This window comes from Ambystoma mexicanum, chromosome 13 (genome assembly GCF_040938575.1).
Source record: "Ambystoma mexicanum isolate Mex_15411 chromosome 13, UKY_AmexF1_1, whole genome shotgun sequence".
Classification (NCBI taxonomy): domain Eukaryota; kingdom Metazoa; phylum Chordata; class Amphibia; order Caudata; family Ambystomatidae; genus Ambystoma; species Ambystoma mexicanum.
In genome coordinates, this window is record NC_090938.1 from 660,509,786 (window position 1) to 660,533,481 (window position 23,696).

Genomic DNA, 23,696 nt, shown 5'->3' on the forward strand with positions numbered 1-23,696 from the left:
GTGAAGTGAACCAGAGGACATTATGTTTTGATTTGTTAAGGACCCTTTATCCAGTTGGAATAAATATAATTCTCAGCACCTGCCTGTCTCCTGAAGGTTATTTCCCACACCTATCAAGGATTGATTAATGTAACTCCCTATTTGCTGGCTCCAATGCCCCAAAACAAACAAACTACAAATAGTTCAAAACAACGCAATCAGAGCCGCCCTCAACATTCCTAAAAAAGAACACATCTGAGAACTGACGCAACATCCACTGGCTGTCGGTTCGAGATTGCATCAAAATCAAAACCCTGATACATACACAAATGCCTTTCTAATAGTGTTCCGATCTATTTAGCAAGACAAATCTCGAAAGCCCAGTCCAACAGACCCACCAGCTCAGCCTACACTTACCACATTGACATCCACAGGTTTAGACGACAAAATGAGGGTGGCTCCAGCTTCCCAGTGATTGCGGGCAAACAATGGAACTCCATGCCCCTGGCCTTGAGAACAGGCCCATCCCTCTGGTCCTTCCGCAACGGCCTCAAAACCTGGCTCTTCTCCCAAGAAAATAACTAGCCTAAGGTATGATGAATCTTAGGTAACTAACAGCTGAAACTCATGTAAACTTGCCTGTAACCAATGCAATGTCTGTAACCTACTACCTCTGCAAGTGACTTGTAACCAATGTAAGCTACTTCTGTAACCTATTACCCTTGCAAGCTAATCATACAATATATGTAAGCTACTGCCTCTGTAAGTAATCACTGTAACCAACTCTCTTAAGCAAAAAGCCCCTGGAGGCCTAAGTTATGTGCGCTATAAAATTGACACAAATAAAAATAGGACATGTTATGATTTCTGAGAGAAGGCAGGAAGGATGGAATTATGTTCACCCCTTTTGGAGCATGGAGGCAGCATAACAAATATTATGGATAATTGGTTGGTTGAAAATGGGGGCAAGCAGTTCTTTGTATGGACTAATGCCATCTTAAAATGAAAAGGAAGGAAGGGAATGCATATCTGTTTATATTTGGTGTCTTCCCTAATGTAGACATGCAATGAGGTATGGTAATTGGAGGGACAAATAGAAGTTGAATTTCACTTAAAGAAAATTTCAAAATATTGAGAAGCACGTGTGGTAAAAGCTATTAAATTTCACAGATTGCTCCTCTCGTTTGATTGTATATGACTCCTTTATAAAAATTCAATATAAATGAATGAAAAAAATACATACCGAACATATTCAATATTTAGTTGCTCCTGAATGACGCAGGGTCATATGATTTGTTGAGCAGTTTAAGGGTGAAAACAAAAGCCATACTTGACTTCGGGTTAAGCGCCTTAGGGTGTTCTCGGACTTCCTATTTGACTCAGTTCTGTCTTGGATTCCCCCCCTCCCCGCATTGTTCCATTGATATTTGTTTTGGCTGTTTGTCTTTCATTTGCGTGCCCCGAGACCTACGGGCGTGTCGCGCGATAAGCATTTTTAATAAATAGATTGTGAAAACTCAGTCACATACAGACTCAAGGAGATGGGCGCCTAGACAAACCACTAATGCAAAAATACATTTCCCACAATGTCCCTCAAACAAAACCCAGATCCAGGAAGTGGAATTAGGGGCTGGACAGAGGGTAAACCTGGAAAAATATCCAGTCCCGTCACTTAAGACAGGGAAGAGAAATAGGAAAACTTGTCACAGGCCAAAACATTTAAATTATGCAAACAAACTACCCTCTGATGGACTGCATCGCCCAAAACTACTACTCTCCCAACTACAAAATCTGTAACTGATCAGGGAAATGTATTTATCCCTTCAGACACAGCAAGGCCATAGTAAAACCCTTCAAGGACAGGGAGACCCTGGGAGAAACCTAAACACCCCTAGAGGCCCCCCAATACCTTCCCAAAAGCAGCACAGCAGGATATCCTTCGCATAAGCAGCTTAATCTGCGACTCCATGCACACAGTTTCAAAATTGCCACCAGGATTCATATTGTCAGCCCAACCTCCTTAGCCTCAATCTGACTATCAGGAAGTGAGAGAGCCCAGCCATTCCCAACACACACAGCCTTTAGGCTCACAACTGCAGACTATCAGCCCTAATTGCAATCAGTGGGAGGGAGCATGTTGCTATACAAGCCAAGAAGCCCAGTTCAGTGCAGTGGTTGTAAGGGGATTCCAGCACACCAAACCATATTGTAAGAGGACATTAAGGCTATAATTCAGTAACCATAACCCACATCGCTTCAGTAAATTTCTGGCTAGGAGAGCCATGCACCCATGCTTAATATGTCTGTTGAACGATTTCCATAACCTCAAAAAGTTCTTTTAGTGAAAGACAGTGCTTTAAATATCCAGCTCTAAACATGAAAAGGAAACTGCAAAGACTGGGGTAAATTATTAATGAAACCTGCTGCCAACATATGGGGTATAGATGTAGATGTGGCAAGTGCTATCCCATCAATAACTCCCTCCCACAACCCACCCCACCCCACCCGAAGCGCCATCTCTAGGACAGTTCCAAAACCACTGCCCATGAGTAGCACCACCCACCCTTGAAGCATTCCCAACTGGTAACAGAATTACCGAGTTTATGCAACCTCTGCAGTGACCACTAATCATGCAGGAGTACCCCTGCTGCATTGTCTCGCGGATTTAAATACCATTTACTGTTCTTCAACGCACCACACATTTCATCTAAAATCTCTAAAGACCAAGCCAAACTCCCGTCAATAACAAGGTTACCCCTCCCCCAGACAGCCGACTCCTGCGTGTTAAACAGTATGGACTGAAGCTCACCAGCCTAACTGGCAACTAACATGAGCACCTTAAGCACATGAGGAGAGTCGGCAATCCTGTGCAAATTTCATACAGTAAACAAAACAAATCCTGTAATTGGTGGTACATTGTTTCCTCCGTTGGACAGCATGTATTTAAATTTTTAAAGAAAATCAAAAGGTCTGTATTCATATGGCTGCCCAGATTTCCACCACCTTTAGGATACTGGCCACCGCCCATAACTTGCAGAAGAACACATTACTTACCCCATGTAATGTTCTTTCGACTGGATGTTCCTCCCACATATTCCTCATCTTTGATATGACATGCATTAAACCCGTAATAGCATTTCTGACGATATCTGCTTACATTCACATGTTGTGCACATAGTCTGACATCTAGTGGCAATTGGGGAGTATTGCATCTTGTCTTTCGAGGATCGAAAGGGGGATGTCGACAAGTACGTGCTTGTGACACCATCCCTAACGTGAGGTGTAGTGTACTCAAAATTCCTCACGCGTTGAGGACCCTCTGGTTGTGTTTTTTTCTGCCGTGAGGCAGCCTATGACTATCGTGAGTGATTACAGAGAGAGAAAGGAGTAAGATGTCTATGTTCCTTCTAATCCAAGAGGGGAGGGAGGGTGGGCTCATGTGAATCTAAGCAGATACAATCATTAGAAGAACTAGTTACTCTTACCTTGTAACGTTCTTTCGATGGGATGTTCCTCCGACGTATTCCTTATCTTAGATAGAAATCCTTCAGCTTTGCTGGCCTCGGAAAATTTTTTCGCCAGAGGGCGCTGCGCGTCGATGATCGCCGAGTCGATGACCCTCGACGGCCTCCGTGCCGACGTCGACGTCATCCTGCCTATAAAGGCCGCGCGCAGCGTCCGTTGCTCAGTTCCGTTTTGTAGTCCCCAGTAATGTTTTTGGATTAGACTAATCACCTTGAAGGAGCATAGGCTGCAAACCCACAGGAAGTCATACTGCGGGGATGGATGGGAGGGTCGATAAGGAATACGTCGGAGGAACATCCCATCGAAAGAACGTTACAAGGTAAGAGTAACTAGTTCTTCGAAGGGATTGTGTCCTCCGACGTATTCCTTATCTTAGATAGACTCCCATAGCAGTGGTATTGTGACTGGAGGCGGGAGTAATAAAAGTTATGTTACCCTTCCAGAATGGACAGAGTGTAACACAGCCTTGCCGAATCTAGTTTCTTGACTAGAGGAGGAATCCAGGCTATAGAATTTGGTAAATGTATGTGCGGACGACCATGTGGCAGCCGCACATATATCTCGAATTGGCACCCCTCTTTGAAGGGCTGAGGATGTTGCGATACCCCTGGTAGAATGAGCCCTTAGATTTTGAGGAGGCTCCTTTCCTGCCAATTTGTAGCACTCCAGAATGGCTAAAATAATCCATCTGGAGATGGTTTGTTTTGTTATTGGAAGGCCCAACTTATGTCCTGCATAACCTACAAAGAGTTGGTCTGCTTGTCTGATCTTAGCCAATCTGCTGATATAGAAGCTCAAGGCTCGCTTAGGGTCCAGCCTGTGCAGTCTCTCTTCCTCCTTCCCCGGATGAGGAGGAGGGTAGAAAGAAGGTAATATAATCTTCTGAGTGATGTGAAACTCCGAGACTACCTTCGGGAGGAAGTTAGGCTTCACCTGAAGAACAACTTTGTCCTTGTAAAAGATTGTATGTGGAGGTTTACACGATAAGGCTTGCAACTCGCTAACCCTTCTAGCAGATGTCAATGCTATTAGCAAAACAGTTTTGAGGGTGAGAAGCTTCAATGAACAAGAGTGTAGTGGTTCAAAAGGGGCACCCTTTAGGAAGTTTAAAATTAGGTTTAAATCCCATAAGGGAACTTGAAAAGGTTTCGGGGGATAAACATTAGTTAATCCTTTTAGGTATTGTATTACCAATGGAATTTTGAAGTATGAAGGCTCCTCTGCAGTGCGCTTAAAGATTGATAGCGCTGCGAGATAGCCCTTAATTGTGCCAACCTGTAGGCCTGAATTAGCCAGGTAAAGTAAGAATGACAACACCATAGGTGTACCACAAGAAAAGGGTTCAATATTCTTTTCTCTGCACCAGCTGCAAAATTTGTTCCAACGGCAGCGGTATAGAGTTTTAGTTGCCGGCCTTCTGGCCGAAAGCAACACCTCCATAACATCATCCGGAAGGTCCCAATCCTTGTACCTCAACCTTTCAGACACCAAGCGTGAAGGTTGAGGGTCTTGATGGCTGGATGGAGAACCTGACCTTCCTTCTGCGAGAGAAGATCCTCTCTGTATGGCAGTCGAATTGGAGGGCAGATGGACATGTCTAGAAGGTCCGGGTACCACGTTCTCCTGGCCCAATCCGGGGCAATTAGGATCATGGTCTTCCGAAACCTTCTCAACCTCCTGATCATTTGAGGAATGACAGGGACCAGAGGGAACGCGTACAGAAGTGGGAACTCCCAGTCCACTACGAACGCATCTCCTAGAGCTCCTCTCGGGGGAAATTCCCTTGAGCAAAATCTGTCGCACTTCCTGTTGATACTGGTGGCGAACAGATCCACTTGAGGGGTTCCCCAAAGGGCGAAGATCTCTTGAAGGACTTCCTGAGCTATCTCCCACTCGTGAGAGACTGTGCTCTGCCTGCTCAGAGCGTCCGCTGTCAAGTTCTTCTCTCCGGCTAGGTGAATTGCCGATAGAGAGATTCCTTCCTGAATTGCCCAAAACCAGAGCTGCATCGCCTCTCTGCACAGTGGTAGTGAGCCTACGCCTCCTCTTTTGTTGAGGTAGTGCATGGCCACTGTATTGTCCGTCATTATTAGGACGTTTCTTCCCCGTACAGACGGCAGAAAAGCCTTCAGCGCTAGTCTGATGGCTCTCAGCTCCAACAGGTTGATATGTAGTCTGGACTCCGATGGAGACCAACGACCGCTGATGGTCAAGTCGTTGGCGTGAGCTCCCCACCCCGTGAGTGAGGCATCCGTGACTACTGTTATCTCCGGCCATGGTTGCCAAAACATTTCTCCTTTCAGGATGTTCTCCCGACAGGCCCACCACTGAAGGTCTCGGGCTACTTTGACCGGGATCCGAAGGAGATCTGTCATCCTTCCTGAGAACTGTGACCACTGAGTTCTCAGTGCCCACTGGAGGGATCTCATTCTCAGGCGAGCCTCCGGCACGAGGAATATGCAGGATGCCATGAGGCCTAGCAACCTCAGAAAGTCGTAGGCTGGGAGATATTGGGCATTCTGAAATCTGATGACCATCTGCAGAATATCTCGAGCCCTCACCTCTGGTGGCAAGGCTTTTCCCAGGGAAGTGTCCAGGACTGCTCCAATGAATTGGAGTCTCTGTGATGGTATCATCTGTGACTTCTTTAAATTGAGGGAGAAGCCCAGCTTGTGAAGGAAGTGGCAAACATAATCTAGTTGTCTCTGAGCCTGTTCCGAAGATACAGCTCTGATCAACCAATCGTCTAGGTAAGGGTAGACATGAATCCCTTCCCTCCTTAGACTTGCAGCCACAACCGACATTAGCTTGGTAAAGACCCTCGGGGCGGAGGTTAGCCCAAATGGCAGAACTCGAAATTGATAATGAGAGCTGCCAATTGCGAACCTCAGGTATCTCCTGTGCCTGGGATGGATCGGCACATGGAAATAAGCGTCCTGGAGGTCTAGAGATACCAACCAGTCCTGAAGCTGGAGGGCCTGAAGGATCTGAGAGAGAGTCACCATCTTGAACTTGTCCTTTCGGAGGAATTTGTTCAATTCCCGTAAGTCTAAGATGGGTCTCAGTCCTCCGTCCTTCTTCGGTATTATGAAGTAGGGGGAGTACCAACCCTTGTTCCTTTCCGCTACAGGTACCAGTTCTATGGCACCTTTCTCTAGCAGGTCTAAAACCTCCTGCAAGAGGAGCGGATCTGGAAGCTTCAAAGGGTTGTTCCCCGGTGGATGACTCTGAGGGATATGTAGGAAGGGCAGGCAGTAACCTTGGGCCACTGTCTCCAGAGCCCAAGCATCTGACGTAATAGCCTGCCATTCCGTCAGATGGTGAGTTAACCTGCCCCCTACTGGTGTTCTGTGAGGGGAGACCTCAGAGTGGTTTTGAAGCGGCTGATGCAGTTGCCGAAGGTAAAGTGGCTCCTGCTCCTGCGGGTGCGGCTTTCTTTCCCCTACCCCGTCCACCACGGGTAAATCTTCCTTGGCCTCTTTGAGCCGGTCGTCCCCTGCCCCTTCCATATGAGGAATAGTAACGAAAGGACCGTCCTCTCCACGATGATCCCGAAGGACGAAAGGTATTCTGACGGATAGCAGCTCCCAATGACTTGGCTGCTGCCTTGGACGTTTGCAGTTTCTCCAAACTGTCATCCGCCTTCTTTCCAAAGAGGGTAGAACCGTCAAAGGGCATATTCAAAAGCCTGGTCTGCACGTCAGAGGCAAAACCAGACTTCCTCAACCACGCATGCCTGCGGATTGTGGTACTTGCCGCCATGGCCCTGCTGATACTGTCAGCAGAATCTAGGCCAGTTTGTAGGGTCTCGCACATCGCATCTTTACCATCCCTGATGATGTTTAAAAATGCGTCCCTTTCCTCTCCTTCTTGGAGGCAGTCAGCCGCTGATGAAGCGCACTCCCAAAGGGTGTGGCTGAACCTAGCGAGCGTACAGGTCGCGTTAATAGACTTTAACGCCATGCTACAGGCAGAAAAAACCTTCTTAGCCATGGCATCATACTTTTTGTCATCCCTATCCTGCGGAGCAGTGGGGTATGCAGATGTGCTGCCTGATGAGGTTGCAGCCTGTACAACCAAGCTCTCAGGAGTAGGGTGTTTTGACAAATATTCAGGGTCAGAACTAGCCACCCTGTATTTTGTTGACAGTTTTTTATTTACTGCCGGGATAATTTCTGGCGTTTCCCAGTTTGTCAAAATCCTTCTCTGTAGAGCAGAGTGAAATGGAACCACAGGATCCTCCTGTGGGCCCTTGTCCAGTATGTCAGTGAGGTCATCCTGCTGAAAGGCAGGAGAAGGTGCAGACCAACCCATAAATTCTATGATTCTAGACATCAGAGCTCTATATGGAGTCTCCGCATGTTCTCCTGGGTCTGGTTTGATAAATTCTGCTTCAGGAGAAGTGTCCAAGCCACTAGCTTCCTGAAGTGCATCCTGAAGATTTTTTAATCTTCCTTCCTCAGAGGCGAAAGTCTCTGGCTCTGGTGATGTGGTCCTCTGTAAATCAATATCTTGGTCTGAATCCTCCCTTTCCTCAAAAATCGAGGTTAAAGGGGGATACATTGGTTTTTGGAATGGTATAAACCCCATTTCCAATGCAGAAGGAGCCATCATCACAGGCCTTGAAAACGTCGATGTCGTCGACACCGACGTGAAAGTACTCGAAGGCGCCGTGAAAAGCGTCGAGAAATGTGTACTAGGCCTCGAAGAACTCGAAAGGATCGGAGTCCTGCTCGAGAACGACGTCGACGTTCTCGGCGTCGAGTCGGAGGTCTTTTGTCTAACCGTTGGCTGTGGAGTAGCCGTGGTTCTTTCCTTCACCGGCGTCGATATCGGCGTCGACGTCGGCGTCGACTCGATCGACTGATGCGCCGATGAATCCTTCGACAACGGCGTCGATGGCGCCGACCTCTGTTTCGAAGGAGTTTTCGACGATGGCGTCGATGATGCTTTATCTCCCGATGGCTCGAGGCGCTTTCGGGTTGACTTTTCCGCCGGGTACTGCGACTCGCGGCGTTTAGATTTTTTGGGTTTTTTACCCGGGGTATCACCCTCAGCTGTCTTCGAGGGGGACGAGGCCGCTTTCTCGAAGACGCTTAGCATCTTTTTCCTGAATTCCTCCCACTCAGCTTGCGAGCTGCGTTTTGTGGGGCAATGAACTCTCTCAGGAGAACTCGACGAAGATGACGAAGGGGATCTCCTACGTCTCTTCTTCGAGTGTCTCGATGTCGACGAGTGGTGGGAGCCACTTCGTGATCTAGATCGAGAGTGTTTTTTATGGTGAGGAGACGAACGTCTCGACTCTACCGAAGAAGCTTTCGAGGAAGTTAAAGTTGACCTACCTCTCTCGAGCTTCCCCCTACGCTCCTTCAAGGCTTTCGCCGTCATGGAAAGGCATTCCTCACACTCCGAACTCTGGTGCGTGATTCCCAGACACCACAAACAGACCCTGTGAGGGTCCGTCAACGACATTTTCTTCCCGCAGTCTCGGCACTTTTTGAAACCGGACCGAGGGGTCGTCGGGTCGGAGGAGGATGCCATCGATATCGAGGTAAATAGTAGTTATTATATACGTTATCTTGACGAGAACTGAGCAACGGTGTTCCGAGGCACAACGAAGCGCGGAAAAACGGAACTGAGCAACGGACGCTGCGCGCGGCCTTTATAGGCAGGATGACGTCGACGTCGGCACGGAGGCCGTCGAGGGTCATCGACTCGGCGATCATCGACGCGCAGCGCCCTCTGGCGAAAAAATTTTCCGAGGCCAGCAAAGCTGAAGGATTTCTATCTAAGATAAGGAATACGTCGGAGGACACAATCCCTTCGAAATGCTATTACAGTAAGTAATGCATGTCTTCTGTTGCTTGTGAATCTGCATAGAATCACATGATCTGGATAGACTAGGGAGCAAGACCCAGAGATGGTAGTGGGATGTGTGAAGGAACAGTAGTAAAAAGGTGCTTATACTGCTTGCCCCACCTGAGAACGAGGGCTGCCGAGACAACCACTAGATCGTCCCATTGTCCGCTGGCCTGGCACTAGTGTGGGACTAGATAAATGGAGGAGGCCATCATCCCCAACAATCACATGGTTTTGCATGCAGTCACCTCGCTATTGGCTGCATAGTGAGGGATCTGGAACAGCATGCTTGGAACCCTCTCATTGGAGGGGAAGACTAGCCTGTCTTTGGGCCGAATTAGGGAATTGCTTGAATTGGCTGGGGTCCAGGCTGGACTTCGTCTTGTTGACTGAGAAGCCAAGATTGAAGAGGAGATCATCAGTCTTCTGGGTATTTGATTGGCATGTTCCTTATGAATCCCCTGTTATTAGCCAGTCGTCGAGTTAAAGATAGACCAGAATTGACTACCTGCGCAGGTGAGCTGCTACTACCGCTAGTACTTTCATAAACCCCATTGGTGCTGAGGCAATGCTGAAGGGAAGGACCTTGAACTGGTAGTGCTTGTCCTACATCATGAACATTAGGTATTTTCTGTGTGCTAGCAACATTGAAATAGTAAAGTATGCATCTTTCATGTCCAATGTTGACATGTAATCTCCCTGTACTAGCCGTGGGATTACTTCCTGCAATGTTGTCATTCTGAACTTGTGGCTTGACAAACTTGTTCGCTGGGTGCAAGTCTAACACAGGGCGTATGGTGAGATCCTTTTTGGGTACAAGGAAGTACACTGAATAAATACCCGTTTACCTGTAGAATGGGGACGACTTCTATGGCACCCTTTTCTTGAAGTATCTCCACCTCTTGCAGCAGAATTTTCAGATGCTCTAGCGATATACATCTGGATGTTGGTGGATGGTATCGAGGTAACCAGACGAACTCGATAAAATAACCATGGGAGACTGTCTTGAGCACCCACTGGTCTGAACTGAACCCCTCCCATTCATGAAAGAAAGATGTTATTCGTCCCCCGACTGGGGAGGCATGGGAGAGGACCGGACTGGCGAGTCTTTTTTTGAGCGGAGGCTGGGGAACCTTTTGAGAGGAGGCCGGGGAGCCTTTTGGAGTGGAGTTCCTACCACTGCCTTTTCCTCTACGCTGTCCCTTTTGTTGGTATTTACCTGTGGCAGTTGCGCTCTGTCCGGAGGACCATGGTGCACTCCCTGTCCTATCCTGGTTGGCGGCGGGACGCGAAAAGGATTGCCCCCAAAAGGAACGGCGAGAGTTACCTCCTTACTGTTGATAGGGTCTTAATTTGATTCAGAGACTTGAGAGTCTCATGCTGCTTCTTTGCTGTTTCTAAGGCATTGTCTATTGCTTTCCCAAATTAGTCTCCTCCACTGGTTTGTTTATAAGGGACGCATGTGTCCCAGGCTGAAAGCCTGAAATCTTGAGTCAGGCATGTCTTGAGAAAGGTTCCCTGTGCCAGGGACTGGCCCGCTGTTTCAGCTGCATCTAAGGTGTTCAGAATATTTTGGTTGACCCGTCTCCCTTCCGATACAACCGCCAGCAGGCGTGATCATGCCAGTTCCGGGACTTCTTGTAGGCCCTCCTGAAGTAAGTTCCATTGAACATCATAACAACTTGCCAGCAGTGTAGTGTTGTTGGCAATCCTGGTGGAATATGCAGCCGACGTGATGCGCTTTCCGAGGGCGTATAACTTTTTACAGTCCTCGTCTGGTGGTGCCTGTGCCGTGGACAACGGCACTCAGGGCCTCTTTCTGGTAGTAGTGACTACAAGGGGGTCCGGATTGGCATGGCCCCGGATGTACAGCGGGTCTGATGGGGAGGGGCGAAAAAGCTTTTCTACTCAAGGGTTGACCTCTCTTGTAAGAGATGGGGACAACAATGAGGGTGTGAGGCGCTTCGATAGAGTTAAGCAATGGTATCGCCTGACTTGTGGTTTTTTTTTTCTTTTAAGATATCGTCCAAAAAGCCTGTGTCCTTTATTGCCTCTTGTGTGACAATTTCAAAATGGTCTGCTGCCCTCTTTAGGGTTTCGTTGAAGGCCATTTGGTCGTCAATAGGTGATGCTTACCTCTAAGGAGACAAGGAGGGAGGGTCAAGAAAAAGCGCATCTGGAGTTGTAGTGGGGGAAAGCCAAGGTGCTTCCCCTGCCAACTGTTCCTGACCCCAGACTGGGCACTGGTCTGGTGTCTCCTCAAAAGGATTTTCTTCCTGAACATAGGGGTCCTCAGAGTTCTTCAGGTACTGAGAATTCTATAACCTCTTCCTGGGGGAATGTACTGGAAAGTCTTTGTACCTTTGAAAGAGTAGGACAGGAATCCGCCTCCCTTGGTCTTTTTGGGGCAATACATTTCACAGAAGTCAAACTGAAAGTTTGTCCATAAAACCTTCAAACCTAACTCTGGTCCATGGAGATGAACCAGAGGGGTTTGGGGGTGCGGGGAGCTTTTCTGGAGGATAGGGGTGGCTAGGGGGTGGGGATTTGTCAGTCATAGCCTTCGAAGGGGCAGTGACCCTTCTCAATACTCCTCGATGCTTGGACTGGTCTTTAGGTTTGTTTGCTGCCGAAAAAACAATGGCCGCGAGACTCTCGCGTAGCTCCAGGGGATCGGGGAGAGACTGGCGTGCCAGTCGGCTTGGTCAAGGTTTACGGCACCGCCAAAACCCTTGGCTCTGATGCGTTCTTGTTAGCTGCCTCAGCACTCTTGTGTTTGGTGATGACGTCTTTATGGGTGGAATGCCCGGAAGCATGCCGTATCGACGGTTGCAGGGAGGGCGGCTAATCATGAGGATCGGTGAGTGCTGTCGAAACGTTCGACGGGCCCGTTGGCGTCTGTAGCTTTCTCAACGAATACGGCAACTATGGGCATATTTTCTTTCCTATGAGAGCCAATCTGGGTTTTCATTAGTCCTGGCCCAGTATCTAGAAGCATGCTTCAATCTAGATCTACACTAGATCCTCATGTCCAGTAGGCAAAAATCTTTTTTTGTATGCTCTTCTGTAAAAGCAGCTAGCCAAGCCTCTTCCATGCAGCCCCCACAGGGAGGTTCCAATGGCTTTATAAATCAACTTCAGTTACCAGTTTGTAAAGGAGAGCGGTAAGGGGTCAAAAGGTATAACAATGTAATAAGAGCTACCATATTGCTCACTCCAATTTCGACCCACAACCAATGCAGGTTGGACCATCTATCGCCGGTCTTCCTCACTTCTTACAGCACTGTAGAAATATGAATCAACATGAGCTTGGTATGTTCTTTACTAGCCTTGTACCCAGGTAAAACACAGCACACTTACAGCTTTTACCTGCTCCCTGGAAATGTCCCCTAAAAGAACACCCTATATAATCGGAAGACACCACTTTAAAAAATTGACCTTTTGATTCTAGATCTTCCCAAAGGCCTTTAATAGGCCAGACAGTTTAAGCTGCTGTCTGAATCTTCTGACAACTTGAGTATGTCAGTGTAGGTCAATGTCATAACCTATTAAATTCCATTAGAAAGACCCTGGAACCGTTGCAACTTGTGAATGGCGCTCAATAGTAGCTCCAGGGCAGGAATGAAGAGGAGAAAACAGGGGACAGCACAATTACATTAGTATTCCCAATTGGATTCATTCAGAATGCACTCCAATGGTGATTATACAAGCCTATGAACCCAGAATATAAGAATCTAAAAAGAGAGAAATGAACCACTAGCCAAAATGTAACCCAAGCAGAGAAAAAATAAATAAAGTGGCTGCTGCAACAATGTCCCCATATCTATACATGACATGCAGGATGGTTCTGTTCCTATTAGTTATTTTGGACAAAACCGCACTGGCTCACCTGAAGCAGGCCCCATACAACATTCTCCAAGCACAAGGTAAATAACTTAGCCAAGCTTTTAAAATACAAATTTAACAAGGATCTTGTCCTGTAATTGGCACAATCCTTTTGCTCTTTGTCTTTTTTAGGTATCAAGCTAATCGAGGCCATACACATTGATTCTGGAAAACCCCCTTTATATATGGCCTCTCAGTACAAGCCACAAAAAGAGGGGTCAGCTTGCAGAAAAGGCACTTCTAGAAGCCAACTGGAAAATTGTCCATTCCTTGTGCTTTACCACACCACGTTTTAATAAAGGCCTTTTGAACATTTGCCACCAAGATCTCTGCATCCAAACTCATCCTTGCTTCATCCTTCAACTATCACAAAAAAAGGATCCACTGGGGCTAGGGATCACCCAGCATCTGATCCAACTGAAGTAATGAATCTATGTGATACTATTCTATAACGTACTAGGCAGAATGTGGACTCCCCTCGGTTCCCAGAAGTCCATCTGGTATAGTAAAGCTCCTTTGCAGCCCGCCTATGAAGTTATTGCAGAGGTTCAGAGTGGGACTGTTCCAGAGTCCTCAGATAGTGCAAGTATTCTCTCAAGACCTTTTATTCTACACTCTTGTTCCTGCTTCTTATACAAGGCATACGTGATGATCTTAACCCTTAAGGAAGCATGCATTACATCCCTAAGTATAAACTGGTGTGATACTGTATGCCAATTTTCCAAAAAGTTAATCAAGTTCTCTACCAGGCCACGACACAAAGGCATCCTTCAGCAGAGACTCATTGAGTCTCCATCATCCCTTAGTCCCTCCCTGGGACACAAAGCCAAGCTTCAGCAAGATAACAAGACATCAAAGCGAGAGTAAGGAAAGAGAACAGACATTGTGCCCTTGTACTAGAAGGAAAAACAGGAAAGGTGAATGGGTGTATGGTAATAAGTGCACAACAGATGCCATCAGTCACATTGTATGTTGATCATTTGAAAACAAGGAGGGACTTGGGGATCAAAGATGCCCAACACAAGGCATAAAATAAGCAGTGTCGCATAGCAATTCGCTATGCAATTCCGTTGATTTGCCAATTAAACTGACCCTTGTGTAGCACAGCTTGCTATTTAAATTGCCCTGTTCAATGAACGCACAGCTCACCCTGTGTTTGTCTTGCCCTCAGGCTTCTCTCCACCCTCTTTTACCTGATCACTGCAAGTTCAAACATGGTAATGGAGAGAGAGTGCAACAGTAATAATCTCCTTCACTCTTAAAAGTGCCAAAGTCCAGAGCGGCCACCGGGGTTCTGGGATGTCGAGGAGCGACAACGTTGAGTGCCCTCCTATGTGGCAATAAAGATCTCCCTAAAATTTGTTAGCTGAGCTTTGCTAGGAGATGGACACTCAAAGCATTTGCTTGCTAAGTGATGTATTTTTTGCGAAATGCTCAATGTCCTTTGAACTGCTCCAACAGCAGTTTTCACTATCAACAAATGATCATTTGTTGTTTACACAGTTCAAACATGCTATGGTCATGCAATTCTGGGATGGGTATGATCTTCCGGCACAGTCCCTGATAGGGATCAGCTCATTGGTGATGTTGGCCTCTAAGAGGGTTATCTCGTCACTCTTATCAGGTTATCCTCGACTTGCAGTCTCATTCCTTCTTTAAAAAATAAAATAAAAATGGGAAGATTACGGTACACTGTAACTGGACGATTGGCAGGAATCCTTGATGTGCCTGCTTGACAGCCATCCTAGCTCGACTTGGGGTAGTCCCATAGAAAATTCTTCACAGGGTTTACTATGCACGTGATTTCCTCTTTAAATGTAGTTGGGTCTGTTTATGTGTCCATTCATGCAGCTAGCATTTACGTTTTACAGACACTCATCTCACTAATGTCTCACTTCAGCAGTCCACAGAAATGCTGTATTGTTGCTTATCTTGTGTCTTGGGTACAAATAACTGCTGGTGACGTTAAACATATTGGTACAAAATTACTAATCAAATATGATTGTTTGCTAATCAGGAAACATTTAATTAGCAAACTCTGCTAATTAATTTTTGAAAACGAATGTTTGCCTTGCAACAGCAGGAGCAAGAGCTACCCAAACCACATTGCCCAGACCAGCAAGCTCGCAGTCACCACACAGCCAAACTATGATTCGAGAAGGAGGTTGTGATTGGGGCTCACTTTTGCACATCACCGGGCTTTCCTTATACCCACTTCTCACAGCAAATGTCCATACCCAGACCACCAGTCAGGGCAACTTCCCTCCCAAAGCACTGGGTGATTGCAACAATAATAATTCCAAAATTTAACTTTGAATAGTATAAAAACGAAGCTATTCAGTAACATTTTAGAGTAACAAATAAAAGGCCTTTTTATACATGAGGACTAAACTGGGAAAAAACAAATTAAAATCGGCAATTCCCAAGGAAGTTGCAAAAGCAAATGCGTATATAAAACCACCCCACCATTTTCCTTCTAACAAGGCTAACTATATGCAGACAAACGCACCCCCCACCCCTGAACGCATCAACAAAATCCAGGTTGCGCCAGACACCACTAAAGAAATCCAAATCATTGTAAGCAACATAATCTTCTTGCGATAGCTCAAATCTGTGTTTTGCAACCAGCTATGAGATTCTCATGCAGATACGTCACTGAATGAGAACCACCTGCCCAGACAACTACTACTACTTTATCGTTCACACATCACTTTTTCATACCAATACAAGACCTCAAAGTCCAAAATCTAGTCGTTGGCCATCTGTTACTTTCTGGTCTTTTAGACCTTCAATATTTGTCTTTTCATCACTACACAACCCGACACTTCTTTCAAAAATAGCATATTTGACGAGAAGGGTTGTAAAATAAGAAAGCCTCACACCTTGTAACTAAGTAATTTGTCCATTATCTTCCAGCAAGAGAGAGTTAGTATTTTTTGGGTGCACCCAATGCTGGCAGGTCGGTTTCCTGCTGGGGCAAATGGAGTTAGAGTGCAGTGGTGATTTTTTAGTTCGAGTCCCAGAATCAGCCTGGCCTTCTAGTCAGATCTATGAGATTACCGGGACTCCCGAAAAATTTCGATTTTTTATTTCAACCCCCTTTTCATCCCATATATAGGCGGGGGAGGGGGAAGAGATCCCCTGCACCGACTCCTACATGCATTATATACTGTACCCATTTCCCCACATATATATGGTGTGAAAAGGGGGGGTAAAAATAAAAAAGTCAACATTTTCGGGGTCACAGTAATAAAAAAAAATGGCACAATAATTGTATAATCTTATATTCTGCTAGTGACATTTGATTTATAGCAGCCTTATTCAGACATGCATACTTCAGGCAAACTGAAAACCTACCTTGATAGTTTCTTGAAGAGGATGCGAGAAGTGGGCATTCTGTATTAGTAGTTAACCTCTAGGATAAATGCTAACTTGTAATTAGAAATAATGCCCACATTTCTAGCACTTTTTTTTACAAGGGTTGGGGTTTGTCAATTTTTTCAGCCGTTGAAATATGAAAAGGTCCCTGATCAAAAATGAATTGGTTCCAACAGACGTCCAAGAATGCAGTTTGAAACCTAGGGTTCCCAACAAAAAAATAGACTACAAATCAGATTGGGCTATTAACAAGGGCGTCAAGACGTGCCAGTGAGAACATAACAGCAGGAAAATTTCAGGAGAATGGTGTCCTTCTTTAAAGTACTCAATGTTTCCTACTGAAGTTCTTACTAGCATAACAATGTCCTAATTCTAAGGTCTGCACCAAACCACCCAAAAAAAACAAAAGCTACTGAAAACCGGTTTTAGGTACAAACTAGCCCCAGCTACTGATCCAGGTAGGCTTACCATAATGAAAGTGAGCTGTAAAGCGGCCAGTTGTGGGGTGCATTTAAAAGCCCCAAACAGAAGTCCCTTTTACATGAATAGCAAGATTTGAAACGCAAACAAAACAGCCTGGTCTTTGTTGTTGTTTTTCAAGTAACATTTAAGAGCCATGGGGAAAGGGGCCTACCTGTCATTACTAATGGATAAGCAGCATTTTCATTTACGAAATGAGGAATCAAAGATCCCTGTCGAATGGAAAACGGGATTTTTAAACAATGAAAACAAAAACCGCCTGCACATGTGTGTGCAAATACAAGCAGTTATTGAAAAGGGAAATGTATATTATGTTTCACACACAAAACTCCAGTGAAATTTGAAAAGCCACTTTGATTTCATGAAAAAAGGTCAGCCCAAGGAAGACCCTTTTGCTGGCTGTAGGCAAAACTTCACAAGGCATGGCCCACACTCAGCCTGGATGTCGCATCTCCCATCTATTGACCAATCGCAATAAAAATGTCCTGCTAAAGGTGTCGAAATTCAGTGTTCTCCAGACTTGAAGGCTATGAAAGCCTCTACTTCAAGAAAAAGTAACCCTTGGATGGAGCATGACTAATGTGTGAAAATGGAGCCACCCACTTCAAAGAGCAAGCTTCCAGCACAAAGGAGACTGATAGACCCCTAAGCCAATCCTGACTTGGAGGCTTGGTTAGGGGAGTAGAGAGAAGGGTAACTGTCCAATCCTAGTGGCAGCGATTATTGCAGGGTACATCCCCCCCCCCCCCCAGATTGTAAAATTGGTGGTGCCATTGCTGCTATGTACCAGGACAGAGAGAAAAAGGAAAATAAAAAGGACAGGACAGAGAGAAGGGACCATCAGGAAGGCTGCTGAAACTTACCATCTGACAGCTTTAAGGAGACACCAGAGGAGATTGCTGAGAGTGTATCTGGGTGGAGCAGTCTATCTCTAGGAAGGGCTCAAAGCTGACTGGGTCCTATGGTGGACAGCCAGAGGCCATCTTTGAGAGTAAAGTGACCAGACCCCTGCGCTATCTTTAAACGTGTCCCAAGTTGCAGCTGGCTTTCCTGAACCTTAAGCAAGCCTGTGCCCCGGGAAACCAAAAGGTGGGGGGAGTCTGCTTGCCTTGAATCCTTTCCCTTTATAGTGGGGGGCGGCAAAATGTGTAGATCCTTAGCCTATTTAACCAGAAATATTAATTTATTCCCCTTTTGGCAGAATACTACAGGGCGAATTTTGTTAAAATTCGAAATTAACAAAGCTCACTTCCCAGTGTGTGCTGAAAACAATAGTGTAAGGATGAGGCGGGAGGGCAGTGAGGTAATAACTTAAACAGCCTTTATTCAGGATTTAAGAGTCCAAAAGGAAAAGAAATGATTCCGAGTCAGATCAGTCTTGTTCGTTCTGCAGTATGGGTGAACCTGTGGAAATTGAACGTTAATCCTCATACGCCCAGAGCGTCTTCAGTGTGGCTCCCTCTCCTCTGCTGTTCTGCAAGGGACCGAGAAAAACACACACAGTCCATTTGTTTCTGCCTTATATCGGGGCTGCAGGGGTTTGAGCCAATCAGGAAGGTATTGGTACACTTTCCTATAAATATCCCCATAAGCCCTGCCCCCTTTCTTTCCGAACGAAGTTCGCCATGGTGCCTTTCCCGCCAAGACTGCTGAAACGCGAGCGGCCGCTACCTCCAAGCAACTTAGGAGCTCCGACCCTCTCGGAGCGTTGCTGCCCGTAAAGAAAGGTGAGTGATCTGATATATGGTGGGACAGGGGAGCGGGAACTGCAACGTCGCAGTCAGTCGTGTCTCCCTGCTCGGCGTCACCACCAGCTCTTTTACTGCTGTCATCCGCATGGTTAGTTATAAAGGGGAGCCAGAGATCATGTTGCTTTTCCTCTTCTCTGGGTTTAGCCATGACAGGGTCCCTATTCACTCCCTCGCACCTCCCTTCGCTGCCACTGTGCGGCAAGTCCGGAAGCCCCTTCCCGTACAGCCCCTCACTGTGGCACTGCTGGGCTGTATTCCCATCCTCTTGGCTCTTCCCCACGTTGTCTGTCTTGACAGCCCGCAGACGGTCAAACGTACCTGGCTTCATTTCTGTCTTCGCTGCGACTGAGGTTCTATTTGCTGCCTGAGCTCGTCACCATCCCGCTCTGCGACCTTTTCATCATTCAGCCTATAAAATGTACAATCCTTGTTGTCCAGCCGACCCAGACTTCTTTACGGAAGAGGAGTGTCTTTGTTCTTAAATCAGTCCAACGTTGTTATCCAGCTTCCATAACAGGCCTTTCAGTAAGGGGGGTCTGAAATCCAAAATTCCCCAAATTATTCAAATTTTTCTGTCTCACTTCCCAACATCGACCAAACCAAGGGGGTCTGAAAAACAAACCGATAACTCACTGTGTATATTTTATACCAAAAGTGTGGGCGAAATCATAATTACCAATCTTGAAATCCTACTGCTAGCCTTTAAAGCCATCAGGAACATCAAAAATCGCAAAACATCAGATAAGTGCCTTTATTATTGATCAGTGTAATTATTTCGTGATATAAAATGTGCAGAAAGTGAAGAATTGTGATTCAGTTCTTTTTAACTCAATTTTGGGATTTGTTTATGCTGAGAGAAGGTGATTGTTCTGTGCCACGGATAAAGTGGTGTTTGACATTTTCATGCTAATTTCTATTACTTTTAATTTAAATAAATACCAATATATGTCCCGTACACCAGCCTTGTTCGTGGCTCATTGTTCGCTCAGGGGAGAGGGAACCAAGGGGCATGATATATGTCTGAGATGGGGCTAAAAAAAGAATCTGTTAAACATGCATAACCAATTTCCCTGTGTTGAGGGAGGCTTCTCAATAAACTGTTACACAGTGAATGGTAGGGCTAATGGATAGCTGAAATAAGCATAATGACCAAAGGGAGCTAAAGTGAAAAGTAGGCGGGTGCCTAGAGAGGCGATTGTGGGAATGATCCTTTTTTATTTTTAAAGAAATGCAGCTAGTTGTGTAGACCATGTCCCAATGCACATTCCCTTAGTCAGAACCTCCCAAGAACATGGGAGTCAAGAGGCACTATACCAGTACATCACGTTTGCACAGGATACAATGCCCACTGCTTCACTAATGCAAAGAATTATGAACACAAAAGATTTACAATTAAGAAGGAAAAGTTGAATCAACCCATTTCATATGACTAATGGGTACCCTGCACATTCCTGAGCAGTTCATAGAGGACCAATTCCTTTCATAAAGACCATTGTACAAAGAGCTAAACTGCCCTAGAGAACCTTACACATAAGATACAGACCTAGGTGAGAGAACGATACATGGAGAAAGCAGTAGAGACAATGAGACCATGCATGGAGAGGTCAGACATGCCCAAGAAACCAATATATGCAAGTGCAATCCTGCTTTGCAAACCCGCTGGACAGAGCCTGCAGTACTGCCCCAGAGATATGCATTGAATCACAAAAATAGCACATTGGCTTCTGCATGGAAACTGGAGGCCTGACCCACAAACCCTTACAAAAAGCCGCACAGAGTACGGTGGGTGGTTAGTGCACGCCAGATAGCAGTCCCATGCAAGCAGGAAGAAAGAAGCAATAGGATAGACCACTGCATTGAGAATGTCAGTAATGTCCCAGCGACACCTGTACACAGCCCCAATACTTCACAGGAGACTACATGGAAAGGGGCTGGCCTTATCCACAATGTCAAAAGCATGACCAAGAGACACCCCCTCCCCCAAGTGAATATTACAGTCAAGTACTCCTGCCCTACGAATGCCACTACATCAAAAGCACAGGTTCTACACACACATTGCTCCAAAGGGGGTGGTCAGGGGGAATCTGCACCCTGCACGTGGATTGCAGTCCTGCCACAAAGACCCACCCACTGTCGCTCTTACCCGAATGCAGCACACTAGGAAAGGACAGCGTGACCTTCTCGTCTTCGTTCTGATAGTTGAATCCTGTAGCATGGACTTCTGAAACAAACAAAAAAAACAAATGTCAGGGCATCCTGCAGTGATCTTGAACATTGTGCATAGAACACAAATAGAACCACTCTGTGCATATAAGTCTGATAACGGCTCCCAGACCACATGCTTCTGTTTTGGACTACAAAACACACAGCACTCTCAATTAGTTTTCACTTCACTTCACTTCGTTTTACAAACAGTACCTGGAGCACTTCCTCTGCACATAAAACTGTGTCCAAAGGTTTGCGCATGCATGGTTTCAATGGCACAAACATGGCCGTGAGGCACCTTTTCAAAATGTCATTCATATTGTAAATCAATGAGTATTTTATAAAAGATCTGTGTTTCACAAACCTGGCACACACATGAACGTTTCCAAGTGATGCATACTATGTAATAGAAACAGGAACGTGTGCGAATATCATACACCTGTCTAAGCACATTAATGCAATGAATGGCACGTAAGTTTTGCACAACTACGTTTCATATTTCAGGCTGCAATGCTTCCAGGCATTTAAGGTTAGGCTGGTGCTAGATTATCCAGAGCCGGTTTCAGGTTATAGGCCTCCTTAGATCTACAGGGTCATGAGTCATTTGTTCCGAGGTCTCCTTGGGATTACCTGATTATATGGTTCGCATTTAAAGACCAAAACGAGTTCCTGTTGAGGTGCCAGCCCATGCTGTAGAGTAAGTTTACCTTCAAAAATGCAAAAAACAAAAGAGAAACCGCTGCAAGAGCCAGTAGGCTCGAATAGCAGAAGAGGGATGAGTTCATAAAACGGAGTAAATGGCGGAGCTAGAAGCCTACAAGATAAAAGGAACAAGCCAAGTATTCAAAAAGTATTCAAAGAGAAGCACGTTGTGTAAAGCATGTGTTTGCAGAGCACGTGCTGACGACAAACACACCAGGCTCCTCTTTTTCAAATTCCATTTTGACTGTGCAAAGAACAAGTTACTTACCAACTGGTAACGTTCTTTCGACTGGATGCTCCTCCAACGTATTCCTCATCTTAGATGTATTCTCCCAGCTTTAGCTGCTTTGTAAATGTTTTCTCGGCAGAGGGCGCCGAGTGGAAGTCCCTCGAAGGGCTCCGTCGAGGGTGACGTCATCTGGTATACAAGGGGCAGACGCGGCGCCCGTTGGCCTCAGTTCTGTTTTTCCCCTCTTGCTCTGCTGTATAGATAGTGTAGGTAGCCAGGTGTCAGCCTTGCGAGAGATGAAGTGGTAATAACATCGGGGTAGGATGGGAGGGCAATGAGGAATACGTTGGAGGAACAACCAGGCGAAAGAACGTTACCAGTTGGTAAGTAACTTGTTCTTCGAATGGATTGTGTCCTGCAACGTATTCCTCATCTTAGATAGACTCCCAGCGCAGTGTAAAAAGCTCTCTGGAGGAGGGAGTAGATTTTTAATGTTATAAAGCCAAATATAACACTGCTTTTCCAAAAGCAAGCTCTTTAGAGTGGGAAGCATCCAGATTATAGAATTTAGAAAAAGTGTGCAGCGATGACCAAGTTGCTGCTTCACAAATAGATTTTATGGAAACGCCTCTTTGAAGGGCGTCGAAGAGGCTATGCCTCTGGTAGAATGGGCCCTCAAGCCTTCTGGTGGATCTTTGCCCGTCAATCTGTAGCATTCTGAAATGCAAAGCACAATCCAACATGATAGAGTTTGTTTTGACACTTTGATCCAATTTCCATCCGGTGTAGCCAACGAAAAGTTGATTATCCACTCTAAGTTTGGAGAACCTAGACATGTAAAAGCTTACAGCTCTTCTTGGGGCCATCCTGTGCAATCTTTCCTCCTACTTACTGGGATGAGGTGGAGGATAGAACGCAGGCAGAATAATGTGATTTAAATGGAAATCAGACAACTTTAGGTAAGAATGAAGGTTTAACCCTCAATACAACTCTGTCCCTGTGGAACACAGTATAAGACAGTGCCTGCAATTAGCTCACTCTTCGTGCAGATGTTAAAGATACCACAAAAACGGGTTTCAACGTTCATAATCTTAATGGACAAGTGTGCAAGGGTTCAAAAGGAGCACACATTAAAAACTTTGGAACCAGATTAAGGTCCCAAACTGGGAATTGGAAAGAAGGAGGGAACACATTGGTGAGTCCCTTTAAGAATTCTGTTATCAAAGGAATTTTAAAGTAGGAACATTCTTCCAAAGAGCGCTTGAAAATGGAAAGCACTGCAAGATAACCTTTAATGGTCCCAAAATGGAGGCCTCTATGTGCCAGGGACAAGAGGAAAGACATCACCTCTGGCATAGAACACTGAAAAGGATCAACATTCTTTGCCCTGCACCAGTTGCAAAACATCTTCCAGCGGCAACAGTACAGAGATTTTGTTGCTGGCCTTCTTGCCGAAAGCAACACCTCCATGACGTCATCTGAAAGGTCCCAATCTTTCTATCTCAGCCTTTCAGACACCAAGCATGAAGGTTGAGAGTCTGACCTCTGGATGGAGAACCTGGCCCTCCATTTGTGAGAGAAGGTCCTCTCTCTGAGGAAGATGTAATGGAGGGCAGATGTATAGGTCTAGAAGGTCCGGGTACCACGTTCTCCTGGCCCAATCTGGGGCAATTAGGATCATGCATTTTCCGAGCCGTCTCAAT

At 45.9% G+C, this 23,696-nt stretch overlaps 1 protein-coding gene across 1 annotated transcript in view; it reads right to left on the reverse strand.

The window, feature by feature from the left end:
• Window positions 1-23,696, reverse strand: part of NPEPPS (aminopeptidase puromycin sensitive) — a 1,690,513-nt gene that overhangs the window by 1,336,533 nt on the left and 330,284 nt on the right. Inside the window, exon 3 of the mRNA XM_069634659.1 lies at window positions 21,001-21,078. Coding sequence (XP_069490760.1) covers window positions 21,001-21,078 — 78 coding nt within the window. The remainder of the gene's footprint in view (window positions 1-21,000; window positions 21,079-23,696) is intronic.